Genomic DNA, 20,081 nt, shown 5'->3' on the forward strand with positions numbered 1-20,081 from the left:
TAACACAAAGCATGGAAAGACATGTCAATTGTGTGTGCGTGAAATCTTTCAACACACATCTTTCAGGCTGTACCTCCCTTAACCGTGACTCTCTGGTCTGGTAACATCCATGGTCTCGGGGGAGGTGGGGGGCTGCAAGCGCAGGGGTGGCGTGACTCAGCCAGGAGTTCTGGCCCCTGCTGATGGGCAGTAGCGGGAGGCTGGCAACGGCTGCAGAGTCCCGACCACCCCAGAAGCCGGGGAGCCCCAGTAGCTCCAGCCCGGAGCTCCAGCCTGGGGAGCCAGGGCCGGGCAGGCAGTAGTGGGGCTCGGCTGGAGTCCTAGCCAGGAGCAGCACAGGCCATATTGGAGGGACCTCCCCTCAGTCTGGCAAATCCCCTTGTTTGGGACCAGTCAGGTCCCGAGGGTGCCGGAGGAGGGAGGTCCAACCTCTAGTAGGCCAAGACAGGAAGTTGGGTATGTCAACTACTGTACTTACTTTTCCGCAGGTCCCTAGAAGGATCTATTCTAGATCACTGTCTTCCTACTGTAGAGTTATGGTTAAATAATCCAAGCTCTTACAGACAATTTCTTAAAGCAACCTAAAACTCAGCATATGCACAAAGTTTGAAAACCCTTTTTCAAACCCACCAAGGATGGATCATCTTACAAAATAAAGCTTATGGCTGCGTCTAGACTGGCATGATTTTCTGGAAGTGCTTTTAACAGAAAAGTTTTCCGTTAAAAGCATCTTCGGAAAAGAGCGTCTAGCTTGCCACGGATGCTTTTCCGCAAAAGCACTTTTTTCGGAAAAGCGTCCGTGCCAAGCTAGACACGCTTTTCCACAAAAAAGCCCTGATCGCCATTTTCGCAACTGGGGCTTTGTTGCGGAAAACAAATCTGAGCTGTCTACACTGGCCCTTTTGCGCACAAGCTTTGCACAAAAGGGACTTTTGCCTGAACGGGAGCAGAATAGTATTTCCACAAGAAGCACTGATTTCTTACAGTAGGAAGTCAGTGCTTTTGCGGAAATTCAAGCGGCCAGTGTAGACAGCTGGCAAGTTTTTCTGGAAAAGCGGCTGATTTTCCAGAAAAACTGGCCAGTCTAGACACAGCCTATCAGTTAAACTGCCTGTCATTTTTAGTTCACACACACACACACAGGGTAAAATTTTGAAAAGCACTCAAATGACTCAGAAGACTAAATTTCATCAGCTTTCAATTATAGTTTAGCATTTACGTCGCAAAACGGGACAACTTTCAAAAGCACCTCTGTTTTCATATGTCTCTTGCAGCAAAAAGCAAAGAAGGACTTCTTCCCTTTTAAGGAGATTCTACAGCACCTAACCATCTGCACACAGCTTAATGAAATGGGTTCCCAAGTCAAACCAGAAAGAAGTGACTCAACACTAGGGGGTTGTGCTTATTTCTTGTGACACTGCACCACATCTTCTTGATAGTGGTATTATATGATATGGTTATGCTGCATTTGGTAAAAGACGGGTCACGTAAGGTCTCACTGGAAAAGTTATCATTTGCTGAATTCTATTTGTATGAACCCATCATTTTGTATCTGAAGTTATGAACACTGACTATGCATCTGTGGATACACCTCAGATATTCAGTAGGCAAAATGCTGCAGGTCTAGAGAGCTGACTGTGAAAAGCCTATTCAAGGTAATGGATCACTAGGAAAAACAACAGTCCTTAGGAGAAGTTTATCTGCCACTTGGAAACCTTTCTGAGAACTCTCCAGACAGCCTGTAGGTAACAGCTGCTATGACTGAGCAAGGTATGCAAGGACATGTGATCAGGCCACATGACTCTGGACTCATTTTGGAGTGTCTGTATTTTTCCACAAGTTGGTCAGGGAACTGGTTTTGGAATAATGGGTTCCTGCTATATGCTAATGCTAGATAAGGCAGGGAGTGACATCATCCATTGCTCTTCATTCTCCATGCAAGAAACCCCTGGAAACACCTAGGGAACAAGAAGTGAACTGGGGGAAGTGCTGGACGCCAACTGAAGGAATTTTTAGTCTGTGTATAAAAACCTGGGGATCCCAAGTATACAGAATCTGCAAGCATGCTTACATCAAAAGAGGGCGAGAGACTGCTAACTTATATGCTTTCTATCTAGTATGGTAAGCTTAGCTTGCATTTCTGTTTACTTGCAAGGCAATCTGCTATGATGTTTGCTATAACTTACAATCACTGAAAATCTTTGTGTAATCCATAAAATCTTTTAAAATCTAAACCAGAGAGTCTGAACGAACTGCTTGGAAATCTTCGCTCAAGGGACAAAGGCTGTTGCATTTCTTCTCCACATTGAAGGGGAAGTGAACTGGATAATGAATTCATACTGGTTGGGGTTTAGAGTAGGACAGGATAGTACAGCTCTGGGGTCCTTGGCTGGAAAGCTGGTGATTATTTTGGCTGCAGCCTCTCTACTGTTGGTTCATACAGTGGATCAGCCTACATGTAACTGCAGCTGGGTGTGTCCCTAGCTGTGTGAATACTGGGGAAAGTGTAGGTCTGGGAGCAGATGTGTAGCTTGTCACAGCAGCACAGTGAGAGAGAGCCCAAGCTGGCAAGTCAGAGGGCTTAGCAGTACCCCCATTCCAGGTGGCACCCATCATGCTCTTGTCTGTGCATGCTTATCAACACCACACAACTCTGAGATTTATTTGCACAGCAGTCCCATGTAATGGCCTAGGGTCAGGTGGGAATTTACAGGGTATTACTTGCGTAAAAGGAATCTGACATTTCTTTCTGAACATTATTGCCATTAAAAAAAAAAAAAGACAGTATTTTGGATTTTTCTATTTTACACTTCTTTAAAATAATACACCGAGTCTGGCATGACCAATAACAACACATGACTTTGTGCATAGCCATCTAAAGATCCAAGGTGTAAGAGACTGATGCCAGAATCGAGATTGGATTCCTGCCCTCGTCCTCAGGCCTACTCCTCCACCTCCAGCATTGCACAGTTGGTCAGGAGCACCAGGAATGGTCTTGCCTCCTCTGAAGCATCAGAGAAGGGAAGATAAGATCACTGTGCCCAGGTAGCTGTCAGTCTGGGACAAGAGACTATTGGAGGGTTTCTCTCCAAGAGGAAACAGATGTGAATTCTACTATGAGAAAATCTTCTATATGTTTAGCTGTTCTTAGAGATTAGGCAAATCTGTTTTCACCATAGACATGTACTGCTGCAGGACAGGAGCAACTCAATTTTGGCCTAAGACAGACTTAAAAAAAAAAAGTGTTTTTTTTTTAAACAAAACCTGAATCCAAAAGAATCTGTCAAGAACATGTACAGAATTCCTCTGTAGAGCTTGGAACCAAAGCTCTGAAAATTTCACTTCTAACTGAAGATGTAGGTAAGATAATTACTGCTACAGAATTTAAGATGTGTCCCATTACTTCATTCTAGCACAATCATCTCTGTATTTCAAATGGGTGCAAGATGGAGGCCTTGACCACTTATAGTCACTTTGGCCTTTTTTGTGAGATGCAGCATTAGCCCAGGTTCTGGCCATACCAACTCTGAACATTTGACTGACTCCCTAAACTCTAATAGAGTTTTTACAGGATGGACGTTCTTTGCTGTATGGCCTTACTGCTGGAGCTTTGTCAAAAAGTTGCTCCATTTCAGTCTAAAGGGTGGTAGAGATCACGGCCAAGATCTTACATATTAGTCAAAAGTGCTTTGGGATGAGACATACAATAGGTGGATTTTCTTTTCTGCCTCGTGAGGAAAAGACAAAAGGGCTTCTGCTCTTACTTGATGAGGTTCTGGAAAGCGTAGCCATCCGTCCACTGCTCAGTGAAAGAGGCCCCATGCCGGACTGTAGTGAAGTGACCCAGTCTCAGTCGATCCTGCATGCTCTTATCTCTGCATGCCATCTTCTCCTGTTTCGACTGAAGGAGGACAAGACAAGGGTTGAATCAGCAAGCACTAATGATCAATTTTGAGCTGAAAGTTATGTAGCATTTTAAATACTCTACTCTTAATCAATTCTTACTATGATCATCCACGGATTCAGTAACAGCTTACCAGCAAAACTCACTCACTGTTCACTACTCAGCCACTTCTAATTCCTTACCTTGAAAGCACCACACATTTGCCACTGGGGCAAGTGGCAATGCTGGAGTACACTGTTACCAAATGCCACTTTTTAGGAAAGAGTGCTTACTTTTAAGTACCTTCATTTCCTCCCCAGAGATTTGGAAAGCTAGTAGCTCACCTTCTCAATAAGAAGCTTTTTGCTCATTGTCACACATCTATTCAACCGTTCCTTGTATTTCTCCAGCATCTTTTGCTGTTCATCAATCTGCCTTCTCAAATCACAGTTGGCCTAAAAAGAAAGTACACAAGGTAAGTGAAGACACGATATGAATTCTCTCAAGGATGCCTGAAAAAGCCTAGCCAAGAATCGCCTTGAAAAGTACTCTGCTTAGCTGGATTCAGGCAACAGGTCAGATAAAGCAAATCACCAGCCAACTTGCTGCCATATCAAGTGAATCCGCTTATCTGGCCCCGACTACCCGAGTATTTGAGCACCTCCCAATCCTTAATGTATCCTTACAACACTCCAGGAAATGTGGTAAGAGCACAGTAGCACTTCCCTAAGTGGGGAAACTGAGGCAGAGAGAGACTGAGGTCTGGCTACACTGGTGCAGCTGACACACTGCAATGTAGCCACTCCAAGGTGACAGAAGAGAACTCCCACAAGCGGTTATAGCTACGTCCATACTGGCACTTGTGGCTGTGTAACTTAAACTGTAGGGAGTGATCTGTACACTCTCCCTCCCCCTCCAAGCGACATAAGCTGTAATACAGATAGAGCTATTGCTATGTCTTATCTAAAGTAACTTGCTCAAGATCACATAGGAAGTCTGAACAAGGATCTTAAGTCCTAGGCCAAAACAGTAATCACTGAACCATCCTTCCTCTAGTGAACACTGACAGGAAGCAGCAAGGTAACTTCCTTTGCATGGTCAGCTGTAGGTTTCCTCTCTGGCACAGCTAGTCACCTTGCTAGAAACTCTCTTTCTAAAAACTGGGATGTGTTTCAAAACCACCATATTTGCAGGGGTATTTCCTGTGTTAACAAAAAAAGGACATCTCTAAAACCCAGAAAATAAATCTGTCATTTGGCATCCAGTTAAGCCTCAAGTGGTGTAGATCTCTCAAAAAAGATTTTAGGCATGATTCTTGAGGTCATTAGAAAACAACTGTGTGTCATCTTGGCTTATTGAAAATTGTTCTTTTATGTTTTACCCATGCCATGAAAAGCATCTCGTTTACATATATAGTCTCCTAGATATTAGCGGCTAGACACGCAAGTATAGTCATTGCAGAATAAGGACAAGTGTGGTCAGAAGCAGGATTTTAATGGAATGTATTCAATACAGAAGATTCTGGAATAAGAGAAAAAGTTCAGTTTTGCTTTCTGCTCCTTGATTCTTGCTTTCTTCTTAGGGTAAATACCATGCCTACATGTCTGATGGGTCTTCTAGATAGACAAGTAGAAAATGTGCTGTGAGGGGCAGGAAACTAAGTCCGGTACCCTCAAGACTTGACCAGTTCCAACCAGAGAATTTGCTGAACCATGGGAGGTCAATATTATTTAGCACCATTACCAACATTTCTACTGCTTACTGGGCTCCAAGAAGACATTTAGGGATAAATTAGAACTAAACAACAGCACAGAACACAGAGCCTGGACTGGTTAATAAACTTTATAGGACCAGGGGAAACGTGGCCACATCCATGATGAGTGGACATCCAGCTAACTCAAATCATGCTGGACCACGGATGTTGTTGGACCAGAGAGTGCCAGACTAGAGAGGTTCAAGCTGTAGTGCTTTGTATGCTTTCTAATGTAGAGGACAGCTTCCATCACTTCTCTTGGGAGAGTTAAGTTCCAAATCTACTAAATTTCATTTAGAATAAAATCCTCTGAGTTCTTTTACTTACAAATCAGGAGACAGAACAGTTATACCTCTTAGACTGGCCTAATACATTTGGTATCTCTACATATCCTGGCAAGTCTTCCCATAGTTTCTACCTCAAGAAGAGCTCTTCTCAGCCTAACCAATTTATCAATTATCCTTTAAAAAGGTATTAATGTTACCTCCTTCTTTAAGCTCTGGTCTACACAAGAGAGTTACTTTAAAATAACTTGCCTTATCTCTAAATAAGCAGAGTGTCTATGCTACTAAGCTCGCTATTTTGAAATAAAGGGCTGGTTATTTTAAAATCTGTACTTCTGAAATAACTATTTTGAAATAAGCTTATTCCCTGAGGAAAGCAGGAGTTATTATTTCAAATTTAGTTATTTCAAAATAATTTCCTAGTGTAGACATGCCCTTAGAATGTCAGTTTCTCCAATGGTAGTACAAAAAAATCCTGATTTGCAGACTGATTTGTACACACATTTCATTCATGAAATATCAGGATGCTCCGAAAAGCAACTTTTGCATGTGTCTTTCCTTGTTCACACTTACTCTTAATAAGTCGTCTATCCTCCCCTCCTTCTTCTCCAGGTCAGAGTTTTTATTGTTTTCTAGTGCAGATATCTTTTCCATTGTGAGGTCAGACTGAAGAGACAAACATCACAAATCAAACTCAGAAGAAAGTAGCCAATATTTCAGCTACAGAAAGCTTACTACAGACTTCTATCTTCAGCCATTTGTCATGGTTATGACTAGTTTATTCTTGAAAGGGCTTTGTACATTGTAAAACTCTTCACTCTACAGGGTGCACACACCTCGCATAAAGGTCACACAACAGGGCGAGCAGACAAGCGTTAGACAAGTCAGCCATGGTGAACGCTGAAACTGCAGTGGCATTTCAAGAGTTTTGCAAAAGCCACACCACCTGCTGCAAATAGAGTCCTGCATTGCATTCTTGAAATTGTTTAGTGCCCCTAAGGCCTCTGGTTTTCAATATTCTCCCAGGAAATCTCAACAGTTAGGAAAAGGGGAGGCTAAAAATGCATGGCGCCTCAGCCATGATTTCAAAGGTAGCTTTGGTTCAAACTAAGATTTCGATAGGTAGATGGAGCAAGACTACTACACACACTGAAGATCACAGATTGGCCATTATATAGCCACGCTATTAATTAGACAAGACGTTAGTCTTCACACAGCCCTAAGATGGTGTGGTGGAGATGACACACACCTGGCCTTCATTTTCTATTTGTATGTGCTCGTTTTAAATAGCCTCCCCTGAACTGAACTGGTCCCTTTAACCAGCAGAAACAAACAAATATTTCCCAGGCAGCTGGTTCCTCTGCTGTTGCCCAGAGTCCTGGCTGCTGGCAGAGCCACCCCTGTCCATCGGGCGGATGCCCCAACGCTCCTACGGACAGGACCTGTGGCATCTAGGGGGTTACCTACGCGACCTGGCGGGGACTGTAGCCCATCTCCCAGCTTCACCACAGCGGCCCTGCCCTGGCATGCTCCACTTCCCACCACTGCTGTGAACTGGAGCGCAGCAGGGTGGAGTAGAACAGAGAGAAAGAGAGGCACAAGGGGCACTTATTCAAGGTGATAATACAGAGACAGAGCACCAACAATCCAAACTCAGTCTTCTGATGAAGTCCCTGGGTTACCACCTGCCAAGACCCATGTCTACCCCCCGCCACCCTGTGCCGAAACTGCACCAAACGTAAAGCTTAGATGTAAGGGGGCACAGTAGGCGTGTTATGGTTCATTGGCCATACCTGTGTCTGTTTGTGCTGGACGGAAATCTGTTTTTGGGAGGTGCAGGAATGCTCTGTGTTCCCTGATCCTGTAGAAGAAGGGCTGCCTTGCTGGGCCTGCAACAAAAAGCCAACAATTATATTAACAGCTATTAACGTGACTGCAACTGTTCATGGAACAATACTCCCCATTTTTATAAGGAAGATGCTTTCTGGTCTCAGCATGATATTGTTCAGATAAAGCCATTTTACGCGCCGCAGAGGTTTGGGGCTATCAAAAGATTAATGGATCCTTTTTAGAAAGCCCAATTCAGAGTTGCCAAGTCACGATTTTGTCATGAGTTTCATGGTAATTATTGCCTTAAAGCCCCAGCTCCTCGAGTCAAGTGGGTGTGTGATGACTTCAGCCTTTGTTCCAAACAAAAATAAAGTTTCTAGCGCATGTGCCTGTGGAGAAAACGTCAAAATGTGTCTCAAGAGCACCCTAAAGGCTCAAAAAGCAGAAGGTAAACAAACACCAAATCTAGTATTTTTACATCTAGTCTTGGGATTTAAAAGCTAATTTCATTATTTTTGGCAAGCCTGACTCTTGATTTTTGAATATTCAGGGTTGGCAACGCTGTAAAGACACAATACTTCTATGAACTGCAGTAACATTTTATCAACGAAAATGATCTCAGCTGTCTTTATGCAGTATTGCTGTGACCATGCTGGTCCCAGGAAACACAAGGTGGGTGAGGTAAGATCTTTTATTGGACCCACTGTTTTGGGTGAGAGAGGCGCCTCTGAGTTTACACAGAACTCTTCTTCATGTCTGGGAAATTTGCTCAATAGTGTCACAGCTAAGTGCAAGTTGGAATAAATTGTTCAGTATAGTCAACACATTTCAAGGCACCAGAGGCTAGTTAGCACCCCTCTAATCATATTGGGAAAAAGAAAAAAAACCTGAGAAGTGCTCATTTTTTGAAGGTGCTGTGCAGGTTTCCTTTGAGAACGAGGAGTGTGAGGTCAGACAGAGTTATTGCTCTGTGATGTTTTCACCAACAGATCTATTATTTTCCCATGAAAGTTCGAGAAATGCAGCGATTGTCTCATTTCACCTACTGTTATTGAGGCCTCCAGTGCACTGCAACACCATGTGTGATGGATGTGAGTAGGGGCCATAGATTCTGAAACGCCTGTTGTGGGAGATGTTGATAATTGCAGCATTGGAGATATGTCTACATAGGTTTTACATTGGTTGTTCTGGCAGGGTCTGATTCTGCTCTGAGTTGGCCTGTTTGTCCTGGTCTGTGGGGAGCCTGGAGAGGCTGGGGGAGAGGAGGTTATCCGAAGGGCAGAAATATTTCTTTCAGGATGGCATTCCCGTTGTGTATGGATTTTAACTGTTGAAGATAAACAGCATGGGTTCTCGTGTGGGGTGATAGAAACGCAGACAACCCTTCTTGCAGGCTTTTACGAACAGATTAGACAAAGATGGAGACTCCACAACCTTCCCAGGGAATTTATTCCAGTGCTTAACCACCTTAACAGTTAGGAAGTTTTTCCCAATGGCAACAAACCCTCCTTGTTGCAATTAGGGGATTACAAGAGTGTATGGTTGGAGGGAGTTTCATTTCCTCATTGAAGCAGGTTCTCTAGGGTATTTGGGTGGCCCATTTCACGATGTGATCTAGTTCCAGTTGTTTGGCCTGGAAGCTTAAATGCACAATTTTATTAGATACTAAAAATTAGGGGCTGAATAGACACACTGTTATAAACCATAAATCCAATCCATTACCCACTTAACCCCTCTGCCATCTTCCCCCTCCACACACATACCTTTACTCCCTATGACTAGAGAGGTTTTAATAGGCCACTTAACCTTGAATGATGCTTTGAAATGTGTGAACTACTTATGCTAAACAATTTATTCATCTTGTACTTAGCTGTGACACTCTTGAGTACATTTCCCAGACCTGAAGAATGGCTCTGTATAAGATGGAAAGCTTCTTTTTCTCTCACCAAAAGCAGCTGGTCCAATAAAAGATATTACCTCACCACCTTGTGTCTCAACTTTGAGAATACTTTCCTTGGTTTAGCCTAAAATCAGTCAGGAATCAACTTTGGCTTCATCAGTTTAGCTAGATTTCTCCAACAGACAAGCCTGGAGAGCCATCAAGTTTTCAGATGGTCATGATGGTAAAGTCTGTCACTAAGAATCAAGGCTAGATGGGAACAGAGCCTTACAGTGGAAAGACTCCACATCCCATTCCCAATCCCTAACACAGCCTCTGCCCAGGGCTTGGGTTTTTTGAAAACTGCTCACCGAAACAAAAGCAAAACAGAGGCCAGCTCCCCTCTGTGCCAGCTGCTCACTCTCAAGCCGCTGTTTTGCCAGCATCATAGACATCAGCGTTGGCAGAGGAGAGTGTTCTTCCTGCGGCTCCTTTGCAGAACTGCCATCTACCCCATAGAGCGGCTGCTCCACTCGCCGCTGTAATACATTTAAAAAAATACAATAAATCTTTAAAAAAAAAAAATAGACGATTCTCTGGTTCTGCCAAAACTGTTGTCAGCCAAGCAGCAGCCCAGCAAGGGAGAGCCAGCAAAGAGAGGGTCTGATCACAAAAGCAGGGCTTCTGGAAAGATCACTCTGATAGCAAAGATCAATAGGAGTGACTGGAATCATGTGTTTGAAATGTGCTGCAAAGCATGTCAATGTGCAGAGCAGGATTCCCCTAACTAATGGAAATACTGTCCCCTCCACATCTGCACATTTTGGGGCCCTTCAAGCAAACAAAGTGACCCAGCCGGGAGATGAGCAGCAGAGTGGAGTGGCTTTGCATGGCTCCACCACTGCAGGGGACAAGGGGGAGGAGGAGAGAGGCTGACCCCTGGCAGGCCCCCCCAGTAATCTCCCGGGATACATCACTTGGGGGAAGGGGCTGTGAAGAAGGTCTGCAATGGGGAAGGGGCGTGGAAAGAGGTACGGCAGGTGGTGGGTTCGCACCAGGCTCCGCACCACATTAGGGATGGTCCAGCTTCAAACCAGTGCATTACGCTTTGCCTCATTAAAATACGGTACATGGAAACTTCTGCCTTCGCATCTCTACATATTTTCCCACTCAGAAGCCTCTCCTGCTGCTACCCATTTGTGCTGAAGGCAGGACACAGAGGATTTTAAAAGATGGAATAAAACTTGTTTTTAAACTGCTCATTTACTTTGCCCAGCATCAGAAATGCCACCGCCCTACTTTCCTGTCTGAGAGCATGCTTTTCTGAGATGGGGACACTGCAAGAACTAAAATCTGAGCAGAGGGCTGTGAAATCTCAACTGAGGGATGAGAGGACCCAAGGTAGACAAGGGATATTCTAAGAAAGCTGAGCAACCTTTCCTAAAGATATTACCTTTCCTGGTCCCTGGCCACAGACAAGCTTTCCATGCAGTGTGAATGACTCTGACAATCTTTTCAGAGAAGGGGCTTAACACCTTCCCCACACAGGGTGTGTCTAGACTACAGGGTTTTGTCGACAAAAGGGGACTTCTGTTGACAAAACTGTACGTGCGCCTGACACTACCGCCGAGTTCTGTCGACATAACATCGACAGAACTCGGCAGTTAACCTCATTCTAAAAGGAATAATAACGCCTTTTGTCGACAGAGTTCTGTGGACAGAAGGCGTTATTGCATCTACACCGTCCTTCGCCTCTACACTCTGTCGACTGGATGCAGTCTAGATGCTCTTTGTCGACAGTATCTGTCGACAAAGCCTCTGTCAACAAAAGCCTGTAGCCTAGATGTACCCCCACATACTAATTCCCTTAACTGGGAAGGATATTAAATGTTCTCCTCTTTCCCCCTGTTCCTACTGTTGTTGGGTTTTCCTTTGGTAGCCAAAACAAAGGTCTCACAAATGCAAACTGCTAACACAATAAAGACAAAGAAAAAGAATGGTTGCAGGAGAGAGGAGAACCAGAACTGAAGAGGAGGGATCTGAAGAACACTGAGAAGGTGGCCCTACCCCACACTGGCATGGAAGCAGGTAAGCAGCTGCTTCTGGTGTTGGTGGCCCTGCCCTTTGACACCTGCAATCATGCCAGGACTAGAAGAGGAACCAGGAGGGCGGGCAACCCAAAGGGACCAGGCTGTTGAGCTCCCCAGAGAGATCACAGCCAGTGAAGCCCCTGTCCTTGCAAACAGAACTGACCCCCTGCATTCAGAAGGGAAAATGGTCTCCAGTAAAAGTTTTTATCAAGTACACTTGGGGGTGAATGTGATACTGCCATGGTCCCTCTGAAGAGGCCAATATCCCATCTGGAAGCTAGGGATGTTAAAATATATTTATTTTTGTAAATGTGTAAGTGCTGAAATTTACAGCAGCTACACGTTTACACGTGAGGGGGCCAGGCAGGAACCATGCTCACAGGGAGCTGGCTTTTAAGCTGGTTTCCCCATGAGCACCTGCTCCTGCCTGCTGCCCTCCCCCCTCTCTTACCCCTGACACACACACACACACACACACACACACACACACTCCCTCTGTGACCATTAGGTTTAGCCATCGGTTAATGGTGTAAACAGGTACACATTCACATCCCTACTGTAAGCCACTTACAGGTTCTCCATTTCTTTTATGTAAGCTTGTCTGGTGACTTCAGACTGTTTTGTTCCTTTCCCCATGGACCATGAGAGGAAGAAACAAACAAGCAGCCTGAGCCAGAGGACTGAGCACCAGCCCTGCTAAACTGACGCCTTCCAGCACCACAGGTTTGGGATAGTTAGACGTGCATGCTTTTGCTCCCCACGTAACTTCTGAAAAAAGCACTCTGCCAAGGACAGAGGAGTGACAAGCACCTTTGTAAAAAAGACACACCAGAGTTAGCCAATGCTGCCTGTGATTCCCGTTTTGATTTCATGGGAAAGGTTCTCTCCAGGTTTCTATATATGCCAAACACTAACATGCCAAAAAGCACTAAAGGAACTACTGACTCTTATACACTTACCACAGGAACCCAGATTCAGGGAACAACTGTCTTGAATGTTGGGAATATAAAATGTCATCCAGGAGGTATCAGTAAGAGGTTTTTGCATTTAACTTCTCTTTTTAAATAAGTGAGATGTTGTGGCGTTAAATGTAATCTAGCAATATATCTTAATTCCCTGTTCACTTCCAGGCAACACTGGAAGCACTTCATTAAAATCTGGTGATGTATGCTGATCTGAGGTCCAAACTCTCACTTTTGTGGCACTTTGTAGGATACAATTCCCAGAGCAATCAGCATTGTAATGTAGACAAATATGAGTTTGAGGTATGCAAATAACTTCAAAATAGACTAGTCAGGAAAGCTCATATGCTTCATTGTATCTGGTTTATCATCAGTATACACTGTTCCAGAAAATACTCCAAACGGTCATACTGTTCTCCAAATGCTTGAGAAAATTTGAAGTTTTAAGTTCAAGCCATTTTCAAAAGGGTGTTTAAAGATACTTACATGATCCAACACAAAAGCAGCTTTTGAAATATCTTTAACAGTTGTTTAAATATTGGTTCTTATTATGTTTGAACATTGCAAAAGGGACCAAGTGGCACAATGAAATTTTCTCAATGAAAGAAAACTGATAATGGGGATACACACACACAAAAGCTTTTACTGATTTTCCCAAAAAGCTACAGGCACCTGAAAATCAGTGTGGAATAAAATCTTGCAGAACTAACAGCAACGTGTTTGTATTTCAGTAGCTCTATGGACCCCAATGAAAGCCAGGATACAACTGAACTAAGCACCATGCAGATATTGTTGAGCCGGTTTTTTCTCCGGAAAAATCTCAGAATTGAAATAGACAAGACAAAACAGTGCAGGACGAGGGATGCAATAGACAAGCAGAGCATTCAGAATGACAGAATGGAAAATGTGTTAATTCTACTTTATCTATTAGGAGCATAAGCCAATCCACAACCCCTTTAAGACAGAACTCATATATACTATATACTATATCAAGAAATGGCATCTGGGGTTTGAAGTGTGTAAGATAAACTGTTTTAAGATTAGACTACCTACTTGGAAACAGACATGCCCATATCAGGCCCTGGACCCTTGGTTTTTATGGCTATGATACAGTTTATTAGCTCTTTTTAGACTGCAGGATCCTGAAACTAATTCAGAGACTAAACATTCTGCCTTATTTGTTCAGAAAAAAAATCTCCTGTCTGTGGCATATCCACTGCATCATTTAACACCTTCCTCAGAGGGAATACTTACTGGTAAGGGATTGGATAAGGAATGCTGTGGTGAGGATCGGGCGACAGGTGGCACACTTCTGCCAGGACTGGTTCCTGGACCACTTCCCCCAGCAAACTGACCAAAGAGATACATATGATCAATCACTTCATAAAGATACTATGCTTGAGCAAGTTTAGTGGGGAAAAGACAGAAGCTGCACATTTATTTTAAAGCATAAAGAGCTTCTCTATAAGTCCTAGAAACCTGTTTAGTGGACACTGAAGACAACAAGAAATAAAAAAAAAAATGTACTGACTGAGGTCTGGTCATTTTTCAACAGAAAACGAATGTGAACTATATCTATTATGCCCATAATACCAAGAGGTGATTGTGAATGCCTTCAATGGCTAAATATCCACTGCTACATTTGGTTTAAAATAAGAAATTATATCTAGAGATCTAAACACATACAGTTCAGGATAAGTCATCTTGTAACAATCTAGTTAGAAAGATCTTGCCCTGGGCAGGTATATCCATTTGTGAATTCTATGTACACACAAATGTGCATGGGGGAGGGGAGAATTACACCTTGTTCTGAATCATCTGCTGTCAGTTAGAAACAGGATATCAGATTTGCTGGAACACTGGACTGATCTGGTATGGAAGTCCTTATGTTTCTGTACTATGGACTGTGCCATACTTTAACTCAGCAATGTCTGAAGACAGTAAGGAAAAGGTGCTAGCAAAAGCATTGCTAACTCCAAGCCAACTAAATACTCAGAATAAAGTGAAGAAAAAGTTGTTAGGGATGTAAAGTAACAGGTTCTAGTTTGTACATGCTTGGAAAGAAAAAATACCAAGAATATTAGTTTTTAGAGACACCCATCACTGTTTTGATATTGCCATTCTGTGCTTGATGCTGGCCTCTCTCCTGCAAAAGGCAGGATCTGTCCTACTTAAATTAATGGGACTTTGTTGGCAGATTCAGTCCCAGGAGAGGGACTTACACTGTAACTGCAGTGGGCTTGCCAAAAGGAGGCTCAGCTGCATGAGGCAAGGTTCAGATCCCAACAGAAGTCAACATAGCTACAATTTATAACATTTAGTCAGGCAACTGTTTAATTCAAAGAAAGAGAACAAGTTTAATTTAGGAACAAGATTCAAATAGTCTGCCCTAAGCAAACTCTTAAGCCCATCAGACCGATACAGTGATCACTTACACAGGAAGATTAAATGCAGTGGTGAGAGTAGGGATGTTCAGAAGCGGGTATTTCACTAATTGTGTAGTTGATAACATTTTTATTGACTACACAATTAGTTGATAAGGGAAGGCGCTCAGTCCCAGCTTGCGCCAGGTCTGGGAGCGACCCCCGCAGCAGCCTCCCCTCACCCTGATCGAGGCAGCAGCATGGGGCAGACGACACTGCTGAGACGGTGTGGGGGGGAACTGGCTCCCTCAGCACTGACTCATGCTCCCCACCCCCTTGCTGCCTCTAATACAGAGGCAGCTCAAGGGGTGGACGGGATGCAAACAGTCGACTCCATTACTCGCTTACATCCCTAGGTGAGAGTAACTTAAGTTTTACTGTAGTTTTCCATTTAAAAAAAAATCCTGAAACAAAGATTAAAGAACAGATTTATCTGAAAATGCAATTTTAAATCGGCTTACCTCAAAATAATCACTAATTTTATGTCCCCTAGGAGTGCCTTTTCCTGAAAGGGAAATGGAGAAGAAGGCAAACTTGATTATTTGTAAATGTAAACATCTGAAGCTATTTTGAGAAAAATATTCACGTCAATAAAGATGCGCACATAGATGCACTTTATCGCCTAGTACAGAGGAGCCTCCACATGGCACTAGTTAATCCCAGGATTATAATCTCTATGCTTTACAAATTGGAGAGTTGACAGTTTGACTAATTCCAAAACTGACAGACCCAATCAGATGACATTTGTTTCTCTGCAAACAAGGGAAATAGTTGCTCTCACATTGTGCAATTTGGATCCCTCAAAGCTTCTTTCAAGGTAAGAGTATAATAAAAGTTACAATCTACTCTTGTCTGTGTTACTTACTGTACTCAATGTGAGTACCTTAAACCTTCCACAATCTTTTCCATGACAGCGAGAGAGATAATTGTTATTTAATACAAACTTATTAAAATTTAACTTTGTTCCGCCTTCTTTCCAAACTCTATGGCTACGTCTACACCACGAGTTTTTGCGGCAGAAAATATGCATGAGGGGTCATTAGCCTAAGTCGTGACATCATTAGCATATTTTCTGCCATTTCTTGTTGCGCAAGGGGTTTCTGCACAAAAAGAAACGGTAGAAAATATGCTAACGATGTCGTGACTTATGCTAATGATCCCTCATTAGCATATTTTCTGCCACAAAAACTCATAGTATAGACATAGCCTATAGGTATAGTTTACGACCAAAATAATCTCAGTTATTTTGTTATAGGAGCAGATTCCTATCTCCAAAATAGTTTTTCATTCCCTCCTCTAAATGTTCACCTAGTAACAGAAGCATGAGAGCTTGGACTGAAATCGGATTCTTTCTTTTCTTTAAGATGATATTTGCTATTTTATACTTTTGAGTACAACTTGTTCTATTTGTTAAAGTAGATTCTGTCTATTACATGGAACAATGTAGAAAAGAAAGAAAGCTTTTCAAAATACAGCAAAAATAAGAGAAATTTCAGCTGCAGACCATACCCATGTCACTGAGCAAATGATATCCACTTAACTCATGTGAGGACCCATATCCAGTTTCTCCTTGTGCAACCTGGCCCTACTGTATGTCTCCAATAAGAATTCTACACTTATGACTTTCATATTTACTTCTAAAGTAAGTTGTTATAAGACCGAATGTTTTTCTTACAATGGAAACAGTGAGTCTCCCAAAGGAAACTACATTATCACAGCATGTACTTCAAAGTTCTTAACAAGCAGCCCGGCACACTCTTGAGATGAACCATTACTCTCCTTAGACATGACAACTCTTTAAAAAATGAAGCCAATTATCAACTGTTCGAATCCTGTGAAGTGTCAGGAGAATGGATTACCTTGACTGGTCTCATATGCTTCTGCTTTCCTCTTCCGGTTCCGCTGGTCATTCTGTTTCTTTTCAGGAGTCTGTTAAAAAATACTTCAAAGTTAACATTTCTGTTATTCCCAAATTTTAAAAATGGCCAACATACTAAATAGGTTGCAGATCTTCAATGGTCATCCCTGCTCCCAAGTACAATAATTTTACTTAGAGAGAAATTATCTACCTTCAGACCCATGTACAGCAAAAATAAGAAAACATGTTAAAAAAATCAGTAGGGGTGGGACCAGGAGAGATTATTTTCTATTTCAGACACTGTAAGGTTGATTCTTCGTTGCCCTGTACATCATTTTGTCTTTTAGTCTGCTGCAGATCAAGCACAAAATTCAATCAAATCAGAAGAACGGCATTTAACGTGCACTTTTCACTAGTCTAAATGACTACATAAGGCAGTTGAGAACTGGACCCAGTCTGTTTATGTTCCAAGGAATGGGATTTTCAAAAATGCTTAAAGGATTCAGGAGCTCAAGTTACATTGCCTTTTAAGGGTACAAATGCTCCTAAGTCACTTTAGCACTTTTCGAAAATTCCATCCAACTGATTTCTAGTTTTCTTAGTATCCACATGTGGTCTTGAGTTAGTTATAAAAATGATTTTTCATGTACAGTAAAACTCCGATGGTCCGGCACACCTGATGGTCCGGCACCATCAGGAACCCAGAAGTGCTCCGGGCAGCCGGACCATTGGAGCTGCTCTGCCCCCAGCTTCCCCGATTCAGCCAATGCTAAAACTGACCAGCGGCTGAATCGAGGACGCCTAGGGCAGAGCACTGGAGTGCTGCCAGGTAGGTCCCCATAGCGCTGCCCCTTGGGGCTGCGGGACCCAACCCAGCAGCCCCTCAGCTGTCCCCGATTCAGCCGCTGTTGAAACTGACCAGCGGCTGACTCCAGGAAGCCCGAGGCAGAGCTGCTCTGCCCCGGGGCTTCCTGGAATCAGCCGCTGGTCAGTTTCAGCAGCGACTGACTTGGGTACACCTGGGACAGAGCAGCTGGGGAGCTGCCGGGTTGGTCTCGCAGCGCCACGGATTGGCACTACCAGACCAATCAGACAGCGCCCCAGCTACTCTGTCCCAGGCATCTGGATTCTGCCGCTGTTGAAACTGACCAGCAGCTGACTCCAGGAAGCCCGGGGCAGAGCAGCTCTGCCTCAGGCTTCCTGGAGTCAGCCGCTGATCAGTTTCAGCAACAGCTGACTTGGGGACACCTGGGGTAGAGAAGCTAGGGTGCTGCTGGGTTGGTCCAGTAGCCCCGCTCCTCGTCACTGTGGGACCAACCCGGCAACCCCCCAGCTGCTCTACCCCAGGCGTCCTGATTCAGCCGCTCCTGAAACTGACCAGCGACTGACTCCAGGAAGCAGAGCAGCTCTGCCTCGGTCTTCCTGGAGTCAGCCGCTGATCAGTATCAGCAGCAGCTGACTTATGGGCACCTGGGGTAGAGCATCTGGGGTGCTGCCCGGTTGGTCCAGTAGCACCGAGGAGTGGCGCTGCGGGACCAACCCGGCAGCACCCCAGCTGCTCTGTCCCAGGCATCCCCAAGAGCAGCTGGGGTGCTGCTGGGTTGGTCTCGCCATGCCAAGGGTCGGCGCTACCGGACCAACCAGGCAGCACTCCAGCTGCTCTGCTGCAGGTGTCCCAGATTCAGCCGCTGCTGAAACTGACCAGCAGCGGCTGAATCAGGGACGACTGGGGCAGAGCCGGACTATCGGAAGGGGGGGGCTATGAGGGGTCTTGGGTGGCATCCCCCCCACCCCACCCCAGACCTCTCATAGCCCCCCCTTCCGATAGTCCGGCAAATCTGATAATCCAGCACCCCCTGGGTCCTAAAGGTCCAGTTTATCGGAAGTTTACTGTATTATGTGAAATGTTTCAGTTGTAAAGTGTTCCTGCATGAAGACTTCAAAACCAAGTGAGATGCAAGGAAATAAATCAAGTTCTACTTCTTAGAAAATCTGTCAAGGTTACTACGGAGAAAAATCTGCTCGTTTCCATCACACATTTTATCCCAAAATATTTTCCAAATTACATGTTTATGCAAATCACGTCAGGCGACGTTCACCGTGGCACAAAGGGTAGGAAGATCTTGGCAAAAACTTTTGAGACAAACTTTAGATTCATGGTTCTTAGAAACTTGAGGTCTAAGATGCACACACAGTAAACATAGAAACAAACCCACCTACTTTGAAAAGATTAAGGAATGAAGCGGACACTGCCAGAAATTAAACCTAAGATCCGAGGGAACATGCCGGCCCAGCAATCCCTAATGGAGATGAGGGTTGGGTTTTGGTTTTGTTTGGCATGGGAGGGTGGAAAGGGTTGTTCGGCACTTTTTTTTTTTTTAAAGACACAAAGTAACAACTGTACCTGTACACTACTTTATAGACTGTCAGTCTGAGTACAATGAACAGGCCCTGACTGACAACACCACCAGCCATTACATAGATGCAATATTGGTACAAGAAACTGCTGACTCAATGCAAAGTAAAGGGGGATCTGCACCCCACTGCTGACAGGCGCATCTCACAAATGTCCTCGTGCAATAGGGGCTCCAAAGGCTCGGTAACAGGGTCAATACGATTACAAAGGGAGACAAAGCATATTTCCTCTTAATATTATCCTTAAACTAACATTCAATTTTAAATAGTAGGTCTCCCATTCATTCAGCTGCATAATAGGCAGGATACATAAGATCACCTATCCACCACTAGAACATTAAACTGGAAAGCAAAGAGTGATAGATTAACTAAGAAGACCTAGTTGTCTATGTCAAATTCTCTAGTAGACTGAAAATCCTGTGCAAAATAAAAATGTAGACATTTAATACGCATGATCTTCAAATAATTGAAAACCTTTTTCTAATTTACTTACCTGTCAAGTCCAGAGTTCAAGATACAGTATTTCTACAATACTTATTGCACCAAATACTTGATACCTATTATACTCTAATGTATTAAAGGGAAAATAATGATCTAAAACTCAACATGTGGCTGGTAAGTGAAGTAGGAAGTTATCTTATTGTGGGTTTAGACAAGCTATCTAAACTTAGATGCTGCGTTAATAACAGGCAATCTGTATTTAA

General features: G+C 43.7%; 1 protein-coding gene across 5 annotated transcripts in view; it reads right to left on the reverse strand.

The window, feature by feature from the left end:
• TLK2 (tousled like kinase 2) overlaps positions 1–20,081 on the reverse strand; it is a 66,268-nt gene that overhangs the window by 29,491 nt on the left and 16,696 nt on the right. For 2 of the 5 annotated variants that reach the window (XM_075911372.2, XM_075911371.2), the window contains exons 4-11: positions 16,964–17,033; positions 15,566–15,609; positions 13,936–14,031; positions 10,001–10,168; positions 7,714–7,809; positions 6,494–6,586; positions 4,228–4,338; positions 3,765–3,901 (exon numbers count right to left, since the gene is read on the reverse strand). In XM_075911372.2, coding sequence (XP_075767487.1) covers positions 3,765–3,901; positions 4,228–4,338; positions 6,494–6,586; positions 7,714–7,809; positions 10,001–10,168; positions 13,936–14,031; positions 15,566–15,609; positions 16,964–17,033 — 815 coding nt within the window. The remainder of the gene's footprint in view (positions 1–3,764; positions 3,902–4,227; positions 4,339–6,493; positions 6,587–7,713; positions 7,810–10,000; positions 10,169–13,935; positions 14,032–15,565; positions 15,610–16,963; positions 17,034–20,081) is intronic. The other 3 variants (XM_075911373.2, XM_075911374.2, XM_075911375.2) reach the window with 3 other exon arrangements.

The sequence above is a fragment of the Pelodiscus sinensis genome, chromosome 29 (assembly GCF_052426305.1).
Source record: "Pelodiscus sinensis isolate ZL-2025 chromosome 29, ASM5242630v1, whole genome shotgun sequence".
Classification (NCBI taxonomy): Eukaryota; Metazoa; Chordata; order Testudines; family Trionychidae; genus Pelodiscus; species Pelodiscus sinensis.